This window comes from Gamsiella multidivaricata (assembly GCF_025024155.1).
Source record: "Gamsiella multidivaricata strain RSA 2152 chromosome Unknown BC939scaffold_20, whole genome shotgun sequence".
Lineage (NCBI taxonomy): Eukaryota > Fungi > Mortierellomycota > Mortierellomycetes > Mortierellales > Mortierellaceae > Gamsiella > Gamsiella multidivaricata.
In genome coordinates, this window is record NW_026251728.1 from 443920 (window position 1) to 464479 (window position 20560).

Consider the following 20560-nt stretch of genomic DNA (forward strand, 5'->3'; position numbering starts at 1 on the left):
TTTTAATACATAGTTACTTGGTTTCAAAAGTATACGTGTTTTTCAGCATGTTTATTTGGTGCGTTCAAGAGCCCGTCTTTCCTGCTGTCGCTGTCGCTGCCTTTCTTGCTAAGTAACGAGCCTTAGCATCCATGACCTGATCGTCCTGGTTTTTCCGCTTAAGCGCTTCGCGGATCGCCTCCTGTCTCTTCCTCTCTTCCTCCTCCTCCTTCTTCTGCTGCTCCAACAGCTGGTGTTCGATCTGCTCTGTCATCCTCGCCCGCTGATCCTTGCTTGCATCATCACGGTCATCCCTTCCATGGCGTGAAGACGAAGACCGGTACTTTGCGTCCTTATATGCAGCATACTCTCGTTCGCGGTCATACCTGTCGCGCGATCCACGATCCAAGGTAGAGGACGAAGAGGAAGTGGCTGTTGGTTTCTTTTTAATAATGTTGAGTCCACCCTTGAGCAACTCCCGCTTGTTGATGACTTCGCCCTCATCGTTTACAGCGACTTTGATTCCTCGCGCCTGAGCCTCCTTTGCTCGCTCACGGACCTCGAGCTCTTCCGACTTCTTCTCCTCCTCCAGAACCTTGAGTGCCTTTGTATCTCCTGCGATCATACTCTGTGCTGCCATCAGATCCGCACCCGAGGGTCTCAACTTTGTCCGCTCATCCAGCAACGACCGATAGAAGCCCTGCATCAACGAGCCATCCTTATCCTTGGCTAATGTCTCTTCCCGCTTGCGATCCGCTTCCTCTTCTAACCGCATGGCTTCCTTCTGAGCCTTGTATGCCGGTGTGATAAACATGTCCTTGTCCTTGAACTCCTCTCCTTCCTTCTCGCGCTCTCGTTCTAGCCGTCGTTCCTCTGCAAGTAACCGATCCCGTTTCCGGGTCTCGGCAGCTTGAAGTAAAGCGGCGACGTATTTGGGTTTCCGGTCGGCAGAGTCCTGTTTGCGGGCGAGTTCACGGGCTCGGTCCGCAGCCTTGAGTTGGTCGTAAACGCCGTCATAGTCGAAAATGGTCGGATCCTCCGCCAGAGCCGCATTCTGTTGCTCGATCACGGCGGTGGATTGAACGGCCGCAGTTGCGTATGGGCGGAGAGCTTTGTTGACAGATGCAGTGGAGGAGGAAGAGGTGGTGGGGTTTGGTCTTGAGAAGGAGGAGGGGGTCGTGGTAGTGGTGTCTTCGTCGTCGTCGAGGTTGTCTTCGTCGGAGCTGCGGTTGCCAAAGGCACTGCGGCCGCCTAGAGGTCGGCTTGCTGCTGGCTTTGGTTTGGCGAGTACGGGGCCCTTTTTCTTGATGTTGAGTCCGAACTGTAGTCCTGACATGGTGAAGTATCCTGTAGCCTGTCGGTGGTGAATGAGGAAGGAGCAAGCAAAGCAACTTGGACATGCACACCATGGTGGTGCCCAATTGGCCGTGGCTTATGTTTTTTGAGCAGCTGCCCACTCAGGCACGGCACGGCACGAACCCCTCCCACGCTTCTTACCGTCGTCGCCAACTCGGTCTCTCTTTTCCTTCCTCCTTCCGCCCGTCTCTTCACCATGTCGGCTATGCGCCATTTGCTCGACCTCTGTAAGCGCAGGGGTTTCCTCTTCCAGTCTGCAGAGATTCATGGCGGTCTTCGAGGCGCCTACGACTATGGCCCCCTCGGCGTCGAGCTCAAACGGAACGTCTCTCAGGAGTGGTGGAACTCGATGGTCTATCAGCGGTCGGACGTCGTCGGCATTGACACCGCCATCATCACCCCTCCAGCGGTCCTCAAGACCTCTGGTCATGTTGACCAATTTACGGACGAGATGGTCGACTCTCGACTATCAAAGGAACGATTCCGTCCAGACAAGGCTCCAGAACTGAAGCTGGATGATCAGGGCAGGATCCCGATCACGGCGCCGGATAAGAACACTGCAAAGCTGTGGGAGAACGATATCAGGACTCAATTCGCTAGGGGCGCTATGATCACACGTAGCGGAAAGCAGATCCTCATGGAAGTCGAGCGCATGGAAAGGGACCGGATCGTACTCAAGCAGGACCCCTCTACGACCTCAACAACCTCTGATCTGGACTCATCGCTTCAGATCCCGTATCATGGATATGTCGACCCGAACTCCAACTCGCCCTTCCTTACAGAATCGAGACCCTTTAACCTCATGTTCAAAACATACCTGGATCCGATCGACCCAATCGACAAGGTCATCACCACGACTCTCGACGCTCAGAAATCCTCCTCGGATCTATCAAACACGCGTCAGCTCGTCGACAAGGTCCTGTACCCCTCGCTCACTTATCTCCGCCCCGAAACCGCTCAGGGCGTCTTCATCAACTACATGACCATTCAGCGATCGCACCCACACCTCAGGATCCCCTTCGGCATTGCCCAGGTCGGAAAGTCCTTCCGTAACGAGATCCGTCTCGAACACGCCATCTTCCGCACCCCCGAATTCGAACAAATGGAACTCGAGTACTTTGTCGCGCCTTGGCAAGCACAGGACCAATTCACATCCTGGCGAAAGTTCAGGATGGACTGGTGGCGGACATACGCTCGTCACCATGACCGGATCCGGGAACGTCCTCATACACAGGACGAGCTGGCGCACTATTCCAGTGGCTGCGTTGATGTTGAGTACCTCTTCCCTTGGGGTTGGGGAGAGGTTGAGGGTATCGCCAACCGCGGTGACTTTGATTTGAGCAAACATTCAGAGGCAACTGGGATCAAACTGCAGTACACAGACGCAATCCTGATGCAGGAACGGCAAGCGCGCGAGAAGGCCACAGGACAGAAGGAGAACAACACAGAGGTCCTGGCAAAAGAAAGATACACACCGCATGTGGTCGAGTCATCATGTGGTCTGAACAGAGCCATGCTGGCCCTGATGCTGGATGCCATGGAAGCAGTAGACGAGCAAGGACGCACCGTCCCACTGGGCGAGGAGAAGGGCGTGCGGACTATCATGAGGCTGCACCCTCGCCTGGCGCCTGTGAAGGTCGCTGTAATGCCATTAGTCTCGAACAACAAGGACCTGGTCGATATTTGCACAGACATTAGTAACCGTCTCCGTCAGGAACTCCAGGTGAATGTTGCGCTCGAGACACAGAGCACGACGATCGGCAAACGGTACTACCGCATGGACGAAATCGGAACGCCCTGGTGTGTAACAGTTGATTTCGACACGCTCAACGATCATAATGTCACCATCCGCGACCGCGACACTGGCGAACAACGACGTGTCTCGAAGGACGAGGCCATTGACATTGTCCAGGACAGCCTGAGGCTATACCCTAGACACAGCCGTCCTCAGCAAACGATAGCAGCATAGACAATAAAAGATGCATTTCAATAACATTCAAACCAAGGACACAATCATATTGAGGCACGCAAGCGTATGAAATATTATGAAAATGATATCAATGAAAATGACTATTTGAAAAGGAGTGATACCCTGAAAGGAAAAATACTGTACAAGTGAGGAAATGAATACAAAAGTGACGACCGAACAATATCTAATCCAAAAAAAAAAAAAAAATGGAATGAAAAAGAAAAGAGAAGACGAAACCCAATGATGAATGAATAAATGCTAGACAGCGAAAGGAAAATGAAAAAAGACAATGCATCGCCTCCACCGCAGTGTTGCAACCAAAGGAGCATCCTATGCACAACCGGCCCCGCTTGGTTCAACACCGCTCGTCAGCCCCTGGCTTCTGCTGATGGATCGATCGAAATGAACTTATCCAAAGCGGTGCATGATGGCCTCGTAGCAGAAGAACATGATCGCGGCATTAGGAACAACACGCAGCATATGTGCCGTCAATCCACCGTAGAGCGCAGCGACACCCTCCTCCTTGAGCACCAACTGGAATGTCTGCTTCAGTCCATTATACTTGGGCGCCTCGTTTCCAACGGGGAGCTGTCGCATGCGCGTGCGAAGCACCTCGTGAGGGTATGTGATAGCCGACGCAATGAACTTGGCTGCTCCAGCAGCGCCAAGGTAGTCGATCCACTCTTCAATATCCTTGCCTCCAAGAACATATCCCTTAGAACCTGTGTTGTTCATCTTGCGTCTCTCGGCCAGACTCTTCTTGAGCTGCTCGTAAATCACCCACTGAATCGTTCCCTCAGCCACACCCAGATATGAAGCACTCAGACCACGGTACATGCCACGGATGCCCTCTGATTTAAGAATCTTATAGACACAATCCGCGCTATTCTTGTACTGGCGTACTCCCTCGACCTGGAGCTGCATTCTCGTTTTGACAAGCCAGATGGGGTTGGTTGCTGTTGCCGTGACAATGCCCGCGGTAATGGCTGAGGCAAGATGAACATAAGTCGTTTCCTTGCCGTTGTTCATGTCGGTATAAAACTTCTTGCCATTGCCATATGTCGCAAAGTTGATGGCCCTAGATATTTTTGTGCGGCGCATATTAGAATACGCTCCATAATACTGTTTCATTGTAGCGGTAGAGGGCAAATGGCGCATTACAGAGCGGGCGTTACCTTGCTGGAATGACGCCGACCAGGTTAGGACCCAGGCCCTTGTATAATGCACGAGGTCCCTCTTTGGAGTAGATGTGCCTAGTAGCAGAAGCGGCAAAATAAGCATTTTCAAAAGATCAGCAAATGACTGTTTTTTTGTTGTTTTTGTTCCGTATCAAATACGCTCCGTTGTTCTGATGCGATCAGCGCGCAAATCGGAGTAGAAAAGGCATACCCGAGCAGGAGAAAAGTATCCTTGATATGTCCGAGGATCGAATGGACTCCTGTTTTTGGAACAGTCGCCGCAGAAACACTCTTCGTACTTTGGTACAAGGAGGACTGTAAAACCAGGATGGAACCAAAAAAAAAGGAGGTAAAGAACCAGAGCGTGAGAATTGTGCTTAAGAAACTGGCCTGTGACGATCCTGGGATAGTATGTAATAATAGCCTTCTCCCTAGTCCATACCTGAAGTCGGGTCTTGACCACATCAAGCGGCGATGTCGCCAGTGCTCCTGCCATACCACCGGTTCTACAAAAGAGCATACACAATCATGATATGTCAGGAACGAGCATGCATGACCTTTGGTAACAGCAGCCAAATACAAGGACAGAAAGATCAAAGCAAATGACCAAGACTACAATAGGTGTAGTAAAACTTACCCTCCGGCAAGGAAGTGAACCCAGGAGAACTGCAATCCTGCAAACCTTTGTCGTTGAGTAGGCTGTGCGTTGCTGGTGACGACGGAACTTGAAGTCAGAACAGCGTCTGCAGCTGTCCTGCTGGCATTGTTACGATCGGTAGTATCACTGGCACTGTTTTCTGAGGATGACGAAGGGTTACTTCCATAGCTGAATGCGCCTTTTTGCTGCAGTTGCTGACTAAGGGAGCTAGTGGTGGCGGAAGACGAAGGAAGCATAGCTGGGAGAATAACGTTGCTCCTGGAAGCGGCGGCAGCAGTTGTTGCACTCATGGTTTTTGTTTCTTTTCCGTGGTCGTTGCTGAAGTGGTCGCTGCTGTCTGGTGGATACTTGACAGTATGGAACAAGGAAGACGAAGTGGGTGAAACGGGTGTAGCAGGGGCAAGGAAAAAAAAAAGTAAAGGCTACCATTCTTGTTTACAGTTTTTTTCGGTGACTGTCCGTGTCCAAAAGAGGAAAGTCTGTTTTGCTCCCAAGTTGGTGGCGCAAGAAGGCAAAAAGCCTTGTGGGCGCCAGCAGGCTTCAAATCCAGGGAGGAGGATGAGGAACCGAAGCCTAGCGAACATACACGCGCCGTAGCAGTCTTCTTTTTCTTCCTTCGAAGGAGGTCGGGAACGTACAACGTTTATCTCATCATAAGAAGTCGCCCAACTTGGCTTTTTATTTGGATATTGATAGCAACGACTATTCAGCGGAAAACACTGCAGTATGTCCGAGTACGATTACACCCTTGTCGAGAACACCTTAGCCAAGGAGGGATAGAAACCTATCGTCGCATGCGTTTGTCTGTACGCCGCTCCATTCCCGAAGCAGCAATTCGCCATTGATATCTTTTAGTCGTCGACTTCGCCCAACGCCTCAAATATATATGGAACTTTCAGCGCGGTCCCGGTGTTCCTTGCGAATATTGATAAAGACATAGATATGCTTCAGTTTCCCTCCCTTCAAATACTGACCTCCTTTGCCTCTACATTTTTATTTCTACAGTGCAATGACAACAAGACATACGTAGAATCCATTAGCAGGCATTTTTTTAGCCATAGCGCTAGATAGAAAGTTGAAAACACTAAGAACAATTAGGGACAGTGCCCAGTGACCTGGATCTTTTCCCACAGATCCAAGGGAAAAAGCAATTCACAGTATGGTGATCAAGATCAAAAGATCATCCACGTTCGGACATTATTCTGGGCAAGTAGGACCCTCTCCTTTTGGAGAGGATGCACTCGGTCTAGGTACAGATAGCAGCAACTGGAGAAGACCGATCGAGTAAGAAATCACTCGTGCCCACGACCACCTACATGTAGTTCGCAATATTAACGTTGCTGTGGAGATACTGAATTATTGCTGCGGGGATGCTTCGGATGATGTTCCGCCAAGAGTCTAGATAGAGCCCATTTTTGCTGCCTTGATATTTTGCTGTCAAAGGACCTGCTTCGCCTTTGTCTGTTCGGTCGCATGATGAGAAGGATACATCCAAATAAACATTGGACAAAGTAATGATGTTTACTTGCTTCCTGGGAAGATGCAAGGCATCAATTAGTCGCATCTCGTAAACAACGGTATGCTGTACAAAGCTGGGCAAGAAAAGGGTAGCGTGCTCAGCACGGCTCCTTTGCAAAGCGCGGTCGTTACCATAAAAAACAACCTTACCAAAAGGAGCCAAAACAAGCAACACGTGTTGATGTGAAAGAAAACTCTCCTAATTTCCTATTCACTGAAGGACGAAAAGTTCAGCCAAGGCGCCGATATGTAGCAACGTATCCCTTTTTATTCGTCTTGCTACTGTGCAAGGTCGACCAACATCGGTCCTTGAGGATCTCCAAAAGGATGTATTGGAATCCCCTCAGGGCAGTTTCATATACTTCCTTGCAGATTTGTGCGCACTGCTTTCAGTCGGCTTCTCGATATCAGAAGTGAGCAATGAATTATGATCATTGTCCTACCATAGGAAGAAAATTCTGGCCTAGAAATTGAGGGGGAGGATGGGATACAAATATGGAGCTGTTATCCGAAAACAAAAAGAAAGGGGCGGTGCTCCGTGCTTCCATAAGTCATTCGCTAGATCTTTTACATTCTTACCAGAACAGTATCCTCTTGGCGTCTTTTGGGTATAAAAACCTGCCACCAGCAAAATTTCTTTCTCCCTCACCACGACTCTTCAAAGAAACACTCCAAACATGGCCGCCGGTCAAACCGCTGACATCCACCAGAACCCCACTCCAGTCCAGAAGCGGCCAGAAAGAATCGACATTGGCGATGGACTCATCATGCGCTGGTCTACTCGAGCCGATGCAGAGAATGTAGCCAACTGTATGGCCGAGGCTTTCCGCGTATGTTTATGACACCTCCTTGTTCAATTTTGTTGCATGTTCGTCATGTACGAGTGTCAAGAAATTAACACTTTTCTTCTGATTAGTGGATCCAAATGGGGGTCCAAATAAAGGAGGATGAGGAGCCCGAGCCCAACGAGATAGTCCGAGCAGCAATGGTTAGTGTGTTTCCTATTCTTTACATTCCGCGCAGCATGTACGTAGATGAAGTCTCTTACCGTAGACATCGTTTTCTCCAATGTCGATAGCTACGACTCCTCCGTGGAAACGCTGGCGTCATGTCCGAGTACGACTACGCCCTTGTCGAGAATACCTTGGCCAAGGAGGGAGAGAACCCTATCGTCGCGTGCGTTAGTCTACACGCCGTTCCTGGTTACTACGGCAATGTCAAACTGCAGTATGGCAGACCTGAATGCGTCGGTTCACTTCCAGGTGATTAGCAACGATTGGATTTCTCCGGCCCAACTCCATCATTCAGTCGCACCATATGAAGATATACTAACAAGATCATGTTTCTGGATATAGCCTACCGCAATAGGGGCCTCGTCCGCCGCCTGTTCCTCGAGATGATTAACCCGGCCAGTGATGCTCGGGGCGACATTATCCAGTACATCCCAGGCATCCCTCACTTCTACCGCCAGTTCGGATACGAGTACGCTCTTTCCATCCCTACTCCTCTTCGAGTCGAGAACCTCGCTGCTGCAATCCCTCCACGCCCTACCAAAGCACAGGAATCAGACCCTGAACCTGAGTCCGAGCCCTTCTCGCTCCGTATGCCCGCCCTGGACGACATCCCCTACTTGCTCAAGATGAGCACCCCGAAAAAGCTCCACGTCCATGCCGAGCTCGGCCTGATCTATGACGAGGCTTACTGGCGGTACACTATCCACGACCGGATCCAGACCGCGCAGTCCAAGTACGACTGCACTCGGAGGTCCAGGATTATCGTCGATGCAAAGACAGGCAAGGACTGCGGCGTGATCGTCGCGGACATGGGGAGATCTCTCACACTCACAGTCTTCTCGCTCGAAGATGGCTACCACTACCGAGACGCCATCCACCCGGTCCTCAGGCAGATGATCGACATTCTGAACCAGCCCAACCGCTGGGAGCTGAAGGAGGAGAAGGAGGCGGCGGCAAAGGCCCAGAGCAATGCGATCGATGCCAAGAGTGACAGCGGCGATGAGAGCAAGAAGGATGAAGAGAAGCAAAAGACGGTGAGAGAGCCCAAGGTCAAGGCCATCACCAGTTTCCTGGACCGCAAGCACCCGGTATCGAGACTCCTCGAAAGCGCGTCCACTCCCATGCCATGGAACTACAAGCTCTACACCCGCATTCTCTCCTACGCCAAGTTCATCCTGAAGGTCGCGCCCGAGCTCGAGGCTCGCCTTGCAAAGTCGCCCCTGGCTGGTATCACTGTCACTTTACACTGTGACTTCTTTCGCAAGATGCTCGGGACTTCAGGACGAGGCCTCGAGGTGGTCATCCGCAATGGCAAGATCGTCTCTGCCTCTGACGGCTGGGTTCCTCCTACTCCCGAGGAAACGATGCTTGCGGCCCGTGCACGGATCGCAAAGGCCAAGGAGGAAGGCCGTCCCGACAAGAAGCCGCTCGAATTCAAAGCCGATTTTGCACCAATGACCTTCACGCGGCTGTTGGTGGGCGACTTGAGCATTGATGAGATGCTGCACTTCTATGGAGAGTGCTCAGTCCAAGGTGGACCTGAAGCCAAGCTCCTGCTCGAGATCCTATTCCCCAAGCAGGAATTCTATTGCGATATGTTTTGGTGGTAGTAGATCATTTGCCTCTGTATTGTCCAACGTCCTGCACTTCCCTTTTTCAGCGCTACAATGAGTTTCTCATTATGCATGTTGCTGCCCAACGAAGGATGAGGAAAGATCGTAGGCCGAATTAATTAAATAATATCTATCTATGTGGAATACAAACATCTGCACGCTGTCAATCGACAAAAGGAAAACTTGTGCAACACAAACCTTCATCGTCTTAGTGATTATCAAAGAAAACTTCTAACAGCACAGCCCCTCCCCGTCCCCTCCCCCCTCCCCCTCCTCCTCCATTACCGCATTTTTCAACGGCCGCCCCTGTTCACATCGATATGACAACCAATAACGACGTTCACGACAACACACCTTCACCCCAGTCCAGACAGAAGTAATTACAGAATATCGACATTGGCGACAAACTTATTATGTGCTGGTTCACTCGAGCGGATGTGTGAAAAATAATCGATTGCATGGCTGGGGCGCTCCGAGTATGTTCTGTCGATGAAGGCATTAGTTAAATACTCTTTACCTCCCAAATTCTTGTGTTTATAACAATGTTGACAGTTCCCGCGGTCTTCATCATAGTGGGCTCCACTGGGCATACCAGTTCCGGAAGACAAGGTCCCCGAGTCGAATGAGGTAACCCACGCCATGACGGTTGGTACCTCTTCATATCGTTGAAAGTCTGCCTCTTAGGCTATAAATCACTACACGAAGACGTTCGTTTTAAAGGTACAATATCTCCATTGCTGCCTGACAGAAAACGATTTCTTCGCGGAAGCAACGATGTGATATCCGATTATGACTGCACTCGTCAATAACACGTTGGCCAAGAAGAGAGGACCTAGCCCTAGCCTGCGCCGTATTTCACATTTGCCACGGCTATTACGGTAAGGCCAGTCTGCAGTATGGAAATCCAGAGACCATCGCCGCACATACAGGTAAACCCAAAGAGGAAAAAGCGATGGCCAGCAGCACATCATTAGCATTCAATCATGCAAAAGACGTCCTCATTCAAATAATAATAGACCGCCGTAACAGAGGCCTCGTTCGCCGATTGTTCTTGGAAATGATATACCTTGCATCGGATGATCCGAGGCGAGCTCATCCAGTTCATTCTTCTCTCCTACCCCCAGTTCGGCTACGAGTACGTCATCCGATTCTGCGGCCCTGTGGTTTTTGACAGCATTCTTGCCATTACTCTCCCACATACAGAGCCAGAATTCGAACCCGAGTCCTTCTCCCTTCGCACGCCAACTCTGAATGACACCCCTTACTTGATCAAGATGAGCACTTCTGAGAATCTACTCAAGTCTATTGGAAGTGCACGGTCCACGAAAATCCTAAGTCCGCCGAAACCAATCACCGTACTACACCAGATCTGGTAAAGACTGTAACCTTATCATGATGGATGGCGACGTGTTTCATCTTTGCGTTCGAGGATGGGTACCATATCCACGAAGCCATGTACCCGGTCTTAAAGCCGATGATTGACAGTGTGGGCACAGTCCAACCATTGAGAGCGGAAGCAATAAAGGGGAAGGAGGCAAAGGCGCGGTTCAAAAGCGATTAAGTCCAAAAACGATCTCCAAGAACTGGAGGAACAATCCCAGAGGCACTCCCGCCAGGTTCATATGTTTATGGCTGGCTTGAGTGTCAATTACTCCAGTGACAGTGCTCCCCAAAAGTAAGTCCAACAGCAAGCCAGTACGCCTGAGACTCTATGCCCGTATTCCTTCCTACGCCAATTTCATCCTGAAGGTCACATCTGAGCTCGAGGCTCGTCTTGCAAAGTTGCGACTTTTTCCGTAGGGTCCTCTGGACTTCAGTGACGAGGCCTCGAGGTGGTCATCCGCAATGGCAAGATCGTCTCTGCCTCTGACGGCTGGGTTCCTCCTACTCCCGAGGAAACAATGCTTGCGGCCCATGCACGGATCGCAAAGGCCAAGAAGGAAGGCCATCCCTACAAGAAGCCGCTCGAATTCAAGGCCGACTTTGCACCAATGACCTTCACGCGGCTGTTGGTGGGTGACCTGAGCATTGATGAGATGCTGAATTTCTATGGGGAATGCTTCGTTGAAAGCGAGGATGAGGTACAGCTACTTCTTGGTGTCCTATTCCTGAAGCAAGAACTCTACTTTGGTACCATTTGGTGGGTGATTGATATTTACCCCGTTGCTCTACACAATGCACTCAATGATTTTTTATTTAATTCTTTATTTCGTTATTGTAACGATGATGTTGGTAAACGGAAAACAGTAGATGCTGAGGATATTGAGTGGTAAAAAAAAAGAGAAGAGAAAATAAACGGATAGCACAAAAATGCAATAGGTCTTTTTTTTTCCTGAACAAAAAGAGTTACATGATAAAGATATTGATGATGTGAAAGGGCATGTGGGGGAGGAACGAAGGGTGGGTATAAAACATTGGACATTTCTGACAACCTGCCATGCCATGTTCGTTTCGACAAGTGGAAAATAGTTTTAGGGTATGAAAAATCGGTCGGTGGAAAAGTATGATAGGGTATGATGCCGGGTAGTGCAGAAAAAAAACAAAAGCAAAGAGGACAGCGAAGTTACATCTGCTGTGGATCAACCGGCATAGGCCCATACCCCAGATCGTTGTTTACTTGGGCCACAATGTTGGCAACTTCCAGGGCAGAGGGAGATACTCCTCCGTGCTGATCATTCGCCGCCATTAAATATACGCCCCTGCCAGAACCGTCGTCCTGCATCATTGCCATGCTAATTCCTGGGGTAGACACTGGCATGTTTGAAAGCATTGCTGGAGTAGGAGGCAATGGCATGCCCGAGACGGCCATGCTCATGGGCAAGGTCATTGACAGCGCTGTCGGCGTTGGGCTTCTCAAAGTCGCCGAGGGGACAATTGCATCCTGAAACCCAGGGGATCTCGATGGCGTCATGGTTTGGCTTGGTCCCTCAGAGACAAGTCCCCCATTGTTCTGAGCCTGATAGATAGGATCCAACATCACAACGTTCCCGTCAGCTCCAGATACGGATGCACCCCCCATGACCATCGATAGGGAGGGCACCGAGGATGACGAAGAATGTGTCGATAGCGCAGGTGTCAATAGTGCAGTACTAAACCCCGACGCAGTCTGTCCATATCGCGCTGCTCCACCGCCTGCCATTGACACTGGGTTGGGAGAGCTCCTGCCTGAGGTTGTGCCGATCGGGGCCACACTGATGGCCATTGTGGAATCCGCCATAGCGCCGAGCTGTTGAGCAGAAAACACGGAGAGAGGGATGGTTGGGACAGGCGCTGCCACTGTCGCTGAGGGAGTAGAGGACATGGTGGAAGAAATCACTGCTGCCGAAGCACTTTGACTGAGATGACGCCTATGCTTTACTCTCACAGAACCTCCTGTATAGTCGGGATGATATGGATGGCCATACTGGGTGCGATGCTGCTGCCCAATGGGCGCACCCAGCTGCGCTCCTGAATCACCGGCTCTGTCCTGGGGCGAAGTTGATGCGGATCCGCCTGGTCCACGCAGAACCCCCCCTCCTTGCTTCGATTCATGCGCGAGCTCGTGCTTCTTGAGTGACCGCGCGTGATAGTAGGCCTTGGGACAACCCTCCACGGCACACACATAGGGGCGGATATTGGAATGCGTCTTAGTGTGGGTCGTCAACGAGTCTGGACGAGAGAATTTCTTATCACAGCCTAAAAAAAACAACAACGAAGTAATGGACGAATTTATCACGTTAAATAAACGCCATGTCCGGGTAGCTTCAAAAAGTAATAAGCGAATCGCTCTCTCTTACCAGGGACAAGACATTTGAAGGGGCGCTCTCCAGTATGTGTCCGCAGGTGGTTATACATCTTGTGCCGCTTTGTGAAGGGCTTCATCATTCTCGGACATCCCTGCCAGTCGCAGCTATAGCAGGCTTTGCCGCTGCCAATATGGGTCTCTGCGACATGCTCGTTCAACTCCACCATGGATTCGAACGGGAAGTTACAGTCCCGCCACAGACAGACCAGCTGCTGCGGTGTTGTAGGATCCTCGCCTTCATTAGCCTCAGTTGAACCCTTGCGTGATTTCGCGGGTGAATCGTCGTCCTCACCCTCGTTATCCTCGTCATCCAGCTCGTCCTCGTTCTCATCGTCATCCTCATCCCCGTCATCCTCATCCTCTGTTTTCACAGATATGACAGTGTGAAGATTGGTAGGTGACTTGACAGCATAGGGCGCTAATAATGGCGATTTGTTCTCCTCCTTGATATTGTCGTCTGTCCCGGCGGCAGGTTGCGTCGCTTGTGGAGGAGGGGATGGAACGGGAGACGGGGGTGATAGGTTCGATAACTGGGGGCTCTTATCCTGATGCTCTTGCTCGGCGTCCTGCTGGAGGTTTGATTGTTCGCTTGGCTGCAAGATGGAAGCTACAGATGCATGAGGTGCAGCTACATATTCAGACAGACGCGCTGTTAGTATGCGGATAAAAAACGCCGAGACTCTTGACTTGTCCAGTCAAAACAAACAGAAAAATCTATACTTACGTTGAATATCATTCATTGCCTCGACTTCCGATGACTCCTGCTTCACGGTGCTCATCCTCCGTAACGGGATCGACGCTTCGATCTGGCGCTCGTATTGCATGACCTTCTCAATCAGTTCCTGCTTGCTCATGTCGTTCAACTCAGCCAGAGTCGAGGGTTTTTCTAGCTCAATCGCCTCTAGTTTGATGTCTTTACGAGGCACTGGCGCATGAGGTATGTCGTTCAGGTTATGTAGCTGGAATGTGGAAGAGACCTCCATGATAGTGTCGTCCACGAGCAAGCCATTGATTGGTCCCATAGTAGGCGAGGGCGCTGAAGTAGGGCCGGGTGAATACAAATGTCCAGATTCCGAAGGCGATCCAAGTGCAGAGGGCGGCATGGCACGCGCTTGAATATCGGATACATTGATTTTTAGTCCTGCCGCCGCTGCTGCTCTGGGGGACCTAGTCTGATGAGGTTCCACACGATTTGCGCCACCAAACATTGCCTGTTCTTTGGCCGCCATCAACTGATTCTGCTGTTGCTGGAAATCCTGCTTCTGAAGCATAATCCTCAGCTCTGGCGAGTGTTGTCCAGATGACGGATGACGGCGATGACGCTTAGCGGCCTCCACAATAGCTGTGGCGCTCACTTCAGATGAATTAAACGGTGGAGATGAATTAGTACTTGAAGGATGAGATGCCGTGGGCTGCATCGAAGGCACCATTGGCGTAAACGAGGTCACACATTCTGCACTTGGCAATGGAGTGGGATAGGCCATACTAGCAGAGGCGACCGCTGCATCGGACTGGGGAAGGTGTTGGATAGGGTATGCTGAAGGATCCATTTCCAGGTTGCGCGGCGGTGGTATATTTGACTGTAAATGTGCTCCTTGAATGTCCGTGCTCAACCCAATGCCCGTGGACACCATTGCCTCTATCTCTTGGGCTACGGAGTTCATGGTCGGAGGAACTGGCAAAACCATAACGCTTTGTCCCATGGGCATCATGATTGGGCCTATGGGACTCTCGATGGGACTAACAAGCGTACTCTGTGATGATGCGATGACTGCTGCCGTTATCATATCCTGGACGTGTTGCTGTTGCTGCTGTTGCTGTTGCTGCTGTTGCTGTTGCTGCTGTTGCTCCTGTTGCTGCTGCTGGATTTGAGCGCTAATGGCTTGCATGGCTAACGGCGGCTGAATCTGGCCATCGAAGGAGGGCTGAGGACGATGCATTCCTCGGGGTTGATTCGAAGACGGCTGCGAGGGTATCACAGGGGTATTGGAGCGAGATTGAGCGTTGATGTGTTCCTGAATCAATAATGCGTTCTGATGCATAGATATATCAGCGACAGATACAGGCATGTTAGCCATCATCTGTTGTGCATGTTGTTGTTGGAGCTGCTGCTGCTGCTGATGCTGCTGTTGTTGCTGTTGCTGTTGCTGTTGAAGTTGCTGCTGTTGTTGCTGAAGGAACTGTTGATGCTGCTGCTGATGTTGTTGTTGCTGCTGTTGCTGTTGTTGCTGTTGTTGCAAGTGTTCCGACTCTAGCATCTGAATATGGGCGTTTTGAGACTCGGCAGCTTGTTGAAAGGACATCGGCATCATTGGAACAGACTGTACATCAGCTGCCAACATAGGTGGGCTTACGAGCAGCAACTGCTGCTGCTGGGTTGCTGGGGGACTTAATGGTAGAGACGACAGTAGTTGTTGCTGATGTTGCTGGACTGGATTCGTCGGAAAGTCCTGTGCTGGCATTGTTGTAGATGGCTGCAGCGACATTTGGGGCTGCTCCAGCAATTGTTGCATGTGTTGTTGTTGTTGTTGTTGTTGCTGTTCGAACTGGTGCTGCTGCTGCTCGAACTGCTGCTGCTCAAATTGCTGCTGCTGAATTTGCTGATGGATCTGTTGCTGTATCTGATGCTGTTGAATCTGTTGTTGAATCTGTTGCTGCTGTGCTTGGTGGTGCTGTATCATTTGCTGTTGTTGATGTTGCTGCAATGCGTGAAGAGCTGCTGCTTGCTGCTGATGTTGCTGCTGCTGCTGTTGCTGATGTTGCTGCTCCTGTTGTTGAGTGGTTGGCACAGCCACAAAATGCGGTCCTTGATGTGCGGCTGTGCTTGAGAGCACCACTCCCTCCATGGCAAAGGACGTAGCCAGAATATGACCCTCAGTTCCATATACGTGACTGGGATGTTGAAGAGGTCCTCCGTTCATCAAGACAGGCTGATTGCTGTTCATTTGCTGATGGTGCAGTTGCTGCTGTTGCTGTTGCTGTTGCTGTTGCTGTTGCTGTTGCTGTTGCTGTTGCTGTTGCTGTTGCTGTTGCTGTTGCTGTTGCTGTTGCTGTTGCTGTTGCTGTTGCTGTTGCTGTTGCTGTTGCTGTTGCTGTTGCAGGTGTTGGTCATGGCTTTCGTTCAAAGATACGAGAAACCCTTCCTGTGATGCACCGACCTGACCGCCATTGAGGCTATTATTGTGAAGGATAAGGTGGTCGGTGTCCTTGCTGCTGTTGTTGCTGCTATTACTGATGATGATCTGTTCATTAGGGGCTGAAGGATAGCCGGAGAGGAGGGTCATTTGGTCGTTCATGACTTCAGGGGTGACAGGGGGCACAGGGGGCGCAGGTTGGGGGCGACAGAACTGAGACAGGGCGAAACAGACGGTCAGACCCTATGGATACGCGACCGAGGAGAAAAAGAAGAACAGATCGGCAGATGGTTAGGGCCCTGGTATTCATTAGAGACGCTTGTGTAGATACATGAAGACGTACCAGCGCTGGCTGGTAAAAGGTTTAGAAGTAGATGTGGGTATGTGGAATGTGTATAGAATGCGTATGTATACACGAGTTGATGTTCAACAAACAAGGGAGGAAGGACGAAGGAAATGTGCAGTGGGGAGGAGCAAATTGGAGGCACAGGGGTGAGGAGAAGAGCGAAGTGTCAAGGGTGTGAGATAAAAAGTTCAAGTTTCTGGTGTATCTCTGCCTGCAGCTGCAGCTGCCAGCCTGCAGCAGTGTAGCCAGAAATAGGCGGTAGAAAGGGGCAACGCGCAATCGTATTGGTTCCTTTCGGTTCAGCAGGATCCCTTATTCGTATGTGTATGGGACACTATACCGCATCGGTAGCAGGCCTCTTAAATTCAACGTGAGGCCATGGTGGCGATCGGATGCAACGAATATGGCTGGGCAGGGGAAGAGTATGGATACACAGTAGATACACACATTTCTTCTTCTCATAGACATGTCCATTACGTTCGTGCACGCAGCTCCCAGTAGACACGAAGACGAAAAAATAAATGGTAATACACTGGACAAGGGCGTCATGGATAAGCAGCGAAGAGAAAAAGCTGCTCTGTTTTCTCGCGGGATACAGTACGTGCCACAAGCTAAGCACAAAAGAGTACGAAAGTACGAGAAGAAATAAAGTACCTCTTTTCTCAATCGATTTTACTCAGGAGGAGAGAAATCCAAGATGTTGAGAAATGTGGTTGGAAGGGTGCATATGTATATATATATATATAAAAAGCGCAAGTCGCAATCCCGCAGGGGGACTAGTATGAATGAATATGCCTCTTTCGCCCTCTTTCTCACTCTCTGCAACTGCGGCAATTGTAGTAGCCGTGTAGCGAAATGATGCATCAATGGTATGCCTTGGGATTTCAGGAGCTCAAGAAAGATCAAGGACAGGGCGGTTGGATGCTGCACAAGAGACAACAAACGACCAGCCGCGAGGATTCGCGAAATGCTGCAAAGGTCCGACACTGGCTGGCGCAAAAAGAATGTGTTGGAAAGAAAAAGAAAAAAATCCAGTACGGGCAAATGGGTGGGTAAACAGCTACGCAGCGTGCATGCACAAAGGGACACCAATCCTTCTTACTACTATCACTCTTCTACGCGCCCTCTCTTCCTCTTTCTCCAGTCTCTTTAAGGTGTATGAATGGACGGTGTAGGATTCAACTGAGATAATGATGAACATTATATTCCAGTTATAACTTACCTATTAGGTTTTTTCTTTCTTTCTTTTTCGCTTTGCTTGCCGAGATAGAGGGATCAAGGGTATATTTCCTTATTCTAAGGTCTGCTTAAGATTATCAACGCTCGGAGGGGCCGTCAAGATGACACGAACAAGGAGCTCGATGTGCGAAAGATGTTCGCTTGTCACTCTTGTTCTCTCTGGTCTTCTAGTAGTAGAAGATGTTATTGACACGACAAAGATTAGCAAGCAATCAAGAGGGCAAAGGCACTAAAAGTACTCGTCGAAAAGGTGTGGCTAGCCACACGTTAAGTAGAACGTCTGCATCTCGCGATTGGTAAGGACCACACTCAGCACTTCAGGTCAAGGGGTGGATAATATCCGATCTTTAGCTCGCCTCTTTTCATGACTGACGCCTTGAGAAAAGCGTATATTCATCCATCATGAAAATCCTCTGTCGCTATAGACGCAGTTCTTTACGCCACGAAAAAAAAGAACAGAGTTGGCCTCGTGGTGACCATAACAAGAGCTGCTGCTGCTTCTTCTTTTCTGTACCCTTTACCCGAAGCAGAGTCACCCAATTCTTCCCAGCGACCAGGGTTGAGTTGCATATGGCAATGACTCGGAGTGTCGGTGTCGGTGCTTGGTAGCAAGGACGCCAACTCAACAAGACAAAAATAGAAGAAAATGTCGGGCGTGATAAGAGCGGTGGCGGGTGTGCGAAGGAACATGGGTCGGGTGTAGCGAGAGAAAGAGACAGCGAGGAACTGCGTGTGTCCAATGGGTATCTGTGTAATGCTGGATCTTGCCCTTCGTACTCTGCGCGTTCTGTGTTGTGAAAGTCTAAGCAAAGGTCCAGGTCCAGGTCCAGGTCCAGATCCAGGTCCAAGACCAATTGCCCGCTGGTGGTGTCGCTTTGTTGTGTTTTTCCTTTGTCTTTGTTCGAGCTATATCTGACAGGGTGTAGGTATAGCTGCATGTCATGGATAATGGATAGGATATAGGGTAAAGAGCAAAGGGTAAAGGGTAAAGAGTAAAGGGTAAAGGGCAAAGGATGAAAGGTAGTGGACAGCGGGATAGTGTATGATTCAATCTCGATACACACTGGGCTAGTAACACTGAACTAGTGCCATGCGAGGAGGCTATTGTTCTTTGTGTGTATGTGTGGTGAAAAGGGTCCATATTGGCGGCAACGGGACACAAGAGCGTATGTGTGTAGAATAGTGTGCGATAGCATGTGTGTGTGAAGTGTTAAGGTGAGAGGTGCAGGTGGAATGGAGCTAACGCAGAGACTGGCTCCGTTTCGGTCCTTGTTCAGGCACAGGCACAAGCTAATCGCTTTTTTTTTTTGTTCTTCATTCATACCACCAAACGATGCTGCTGCTTTGTGTGAAATCGTAGACGAGCGAAAAAGGAAATGGGATCGAATGCGAATGAATAAGAGGAAAAGGCAGTGAGAGGAACGAGGACAGTGAGGATAGGGAGGAGGAAGAGAGAGAAAGAGAGAAAAGAGGGAAAGAGAGGAAAATGCTGCAACCCAAAATGACCGTAAGCGAGCAAGTAAATGAGCAAAGAAAGAAGCGTCCTCTCTCTCTGTCTCCCCTCTCTTTTGTCATTCTTATTGAATCGGACATAGACTACTGTACACATCTCCAAGGATGGTATCACAAACGGAATCAATAGAACTGGTTACTCCTTATAATTTTGCCCCGCACGTCTGTGCAATAAGAACCCCTCTCGGTGCCTTTGGCGCGCCATAATTGACCAGCTAGCTACCTCTCTCTTAGTGCAAGCTGCGAGGCCTGCAAATACAAAAAACAAATAACTCCTTCTCGGTACGTCTGGATTATCCGCTCACGCCTACACAAAAATTGTCAATGCTTCGGCCTTAGTTGGCAGAACACGGAGTACAGAGATCACACTGAGCATACAGAACAAAAGGATACATCCAGCAGGCCCCTCATTCATTTCGTGCGCGCGGTATTTCTGCGGTAGGGGATGTGTTTCTGCGTATCCTCACTCATCATCTTTATCGTTCTCTGCCGTTCTCTGTAGTTCCCCATCGCTCCCATGAGTTGTTTTTTTACTTCTTCCACAGGTGTAGTGCTACAACCAATTGATATCAGCGTGCCCTTCGATAAACTGGATGACACCCGACTTCAGCAGGGCATGACTATTTCTAAATAAATAAACAGATAGAATAATAAAAAAATGACCTTGGGCTGAGCAAGCGCCAGGACATGTTCGCGCGACCTAATGCTACTACAGTGGCCCCATTTAATTTCTCCGCATGCCCTGAACATCAATTCTTCGTAGCTAGCGCACGAGTGCACCTCCAGAAGACACCTAAGCGAGCAAGAACCACCTCTTTCTACCGCTGCTTTGTGCAGATGTGGTAACTGCTTGCCCGATCTCGATTCACAAAGGTGGTGCGGCAAGCCCATATATCTCGCCCGCTCTGTGTTCTACTATTCCACCTTAATTGAGCTTACGCTTACCTACCGCAACTCTATTGCGTACAAGCACTTCGACCGGTCAAAGAAAAAGCAGGCGTGATCCCGCAGCGACACCATACCAAAACTGAAAGCGTTACGGGATCCATGACCAGCCTGGATGATTGGTACAGATCAACACGGCGACAGCACCATAACTCCCCCTACTTTCGTATGCCATGGATCTCTCTCGCCATCCTTTACTCTTGTATATAAGTGATTTCTATTCCACTTGCCACCTCTATTTTTTTTTATGTTTGTAGCGCCCTTTTTCCCGTGCATGGCCATGCAGTCTTGTAAAAAAAACCTTCTCAATGGCTCA

The 20560-nt window shown here is 49.9% G+C and overlaps 7 protein-coding genes across 7 annotated transcripts; 3 read left to right on the forward strand and 4 right to left on the reverse strand.

Annotated features, from left to right (window-relative positions):
• Positions 1–20: 20 nt before the first annotated feature.
• BC939DRAFT_446481 (coiled-coil domain-containing protein 55-domain containing protein) lies at positions 21–1407 on the reverse strand. Its single transcript, XM_051554964.1, has one exon. The coding sequence runs from the start codon at positions 1313–1315 to the stop codon at positions 65–67; it is 1251 nt and encodes a 416-aa protein (XP_051414055.1). The 5' UTR covers positions 1316–1407; the 3' UTR covers positions 21–64.
• On the forward strand, positions 1408–3318 carry BC939DRAFT_446482 (glycyl-tRNA synthetase). The gene has a single exon (XM_051554965.1). The coding sequence runs from the start codon at positions 1532–1534 to the stop codon at positions 3302–3304; it is 1773 nt and encodes a 590-aa protein (XP_051414056.1). The 5' UTR covers positions 1408–1531; the 3' UTR covers positions 3305–3318.
• A 394-nt stretch (positions 3319–3712) lies between these two features.
• BC939DRAFT_395216 (mitochondrial carrier domain-containing protein) lies at positions 3713–5376 on the reverse strand (the record flags this gene model as incomplete). Its single annotated transcript, XM_051552211.1, has 5 exons — positions 3713–4382; positions 4480–4557; positions 4694–4797; positions 4925–4988; positions 5120–5376. 5 exons carry the CDS (start codon positions 5374–5376, stop codon positions 3713–3715), a joined length of 1173 nt encoding a protein of 390 aa, XP_051414057.1.
• Positions 5377–7311: 1935 nt separating this feature from the next.
• On the forward strand, positions 7312–9476 carry BC939DRAFT_446485 (uncharacterized protein). Its single transcript, XM_051554966.1, has 4 exons — positions 7312–7488; positions 7575–7646; positions 7737–7920; positions 8014–9476. The coding sequence occupies exons 1-4, from the start codon at positions 7336–7338 to the stop codon at positions 9279–9281; spliced, it is 1677 nt and encodes a 558-aa protein (XP_051414058.1). The 5' UTR covers positions 7312–7335; the 3' UTR covers positions 9282–9476.
• A 3313-nt stretch (positions 9477–12789) lies between these two features.
• BC939DRAFT_386426 (uncharacterized protein) lies at positions 12790–13256 on the reverse strand (the record flags this gene model as incomplete). Its single annotated transcript, XM_051551818.1, has 2 exons — positions 12790–12959; positions 13061–13256. Coding segments are annotated over 2 exons (366 nt in total), but the record flags the coding sequence as incomplete, so codon positions are not given.
• Positions 13257–17256: 4000 nt separating this feature from the next.
• On the forward strand, positions 17257–18113 carry BC939DRAFT_110629 (uncharacterized protein). The gene is made up of 2 exons (XM_051549916.1): positions 17257–17704; positions 17819–18113. Exons 1-2 carry the CDS (start codon positions 17415–17417, stop codon positions 18018–18020), a joined length of 492 nt encoding a protein of 163 aa, XP_051414060.1. The 5' UTR covers positions 17257–17414; the 3' UTR covers positions 18021–18113.
• BC939DRAFT_110585 (uncharacterized protein) lies at positions 17920–18913 on the reverse strand. The gene has a single exon (XM_051549915.1). It carries the CDS (start codon positions 18723–18725, stop codon positions 18207–18209), a length of 519 nt encoding a protein of 172 aa, XP_051414061.1. The 5' UTR covers positions 18726–18913; the 3' UTR covers positions 17920–18206.
• Between the last annotated feature and the right edge of the window lie 1647 nt (positions 18914–20560).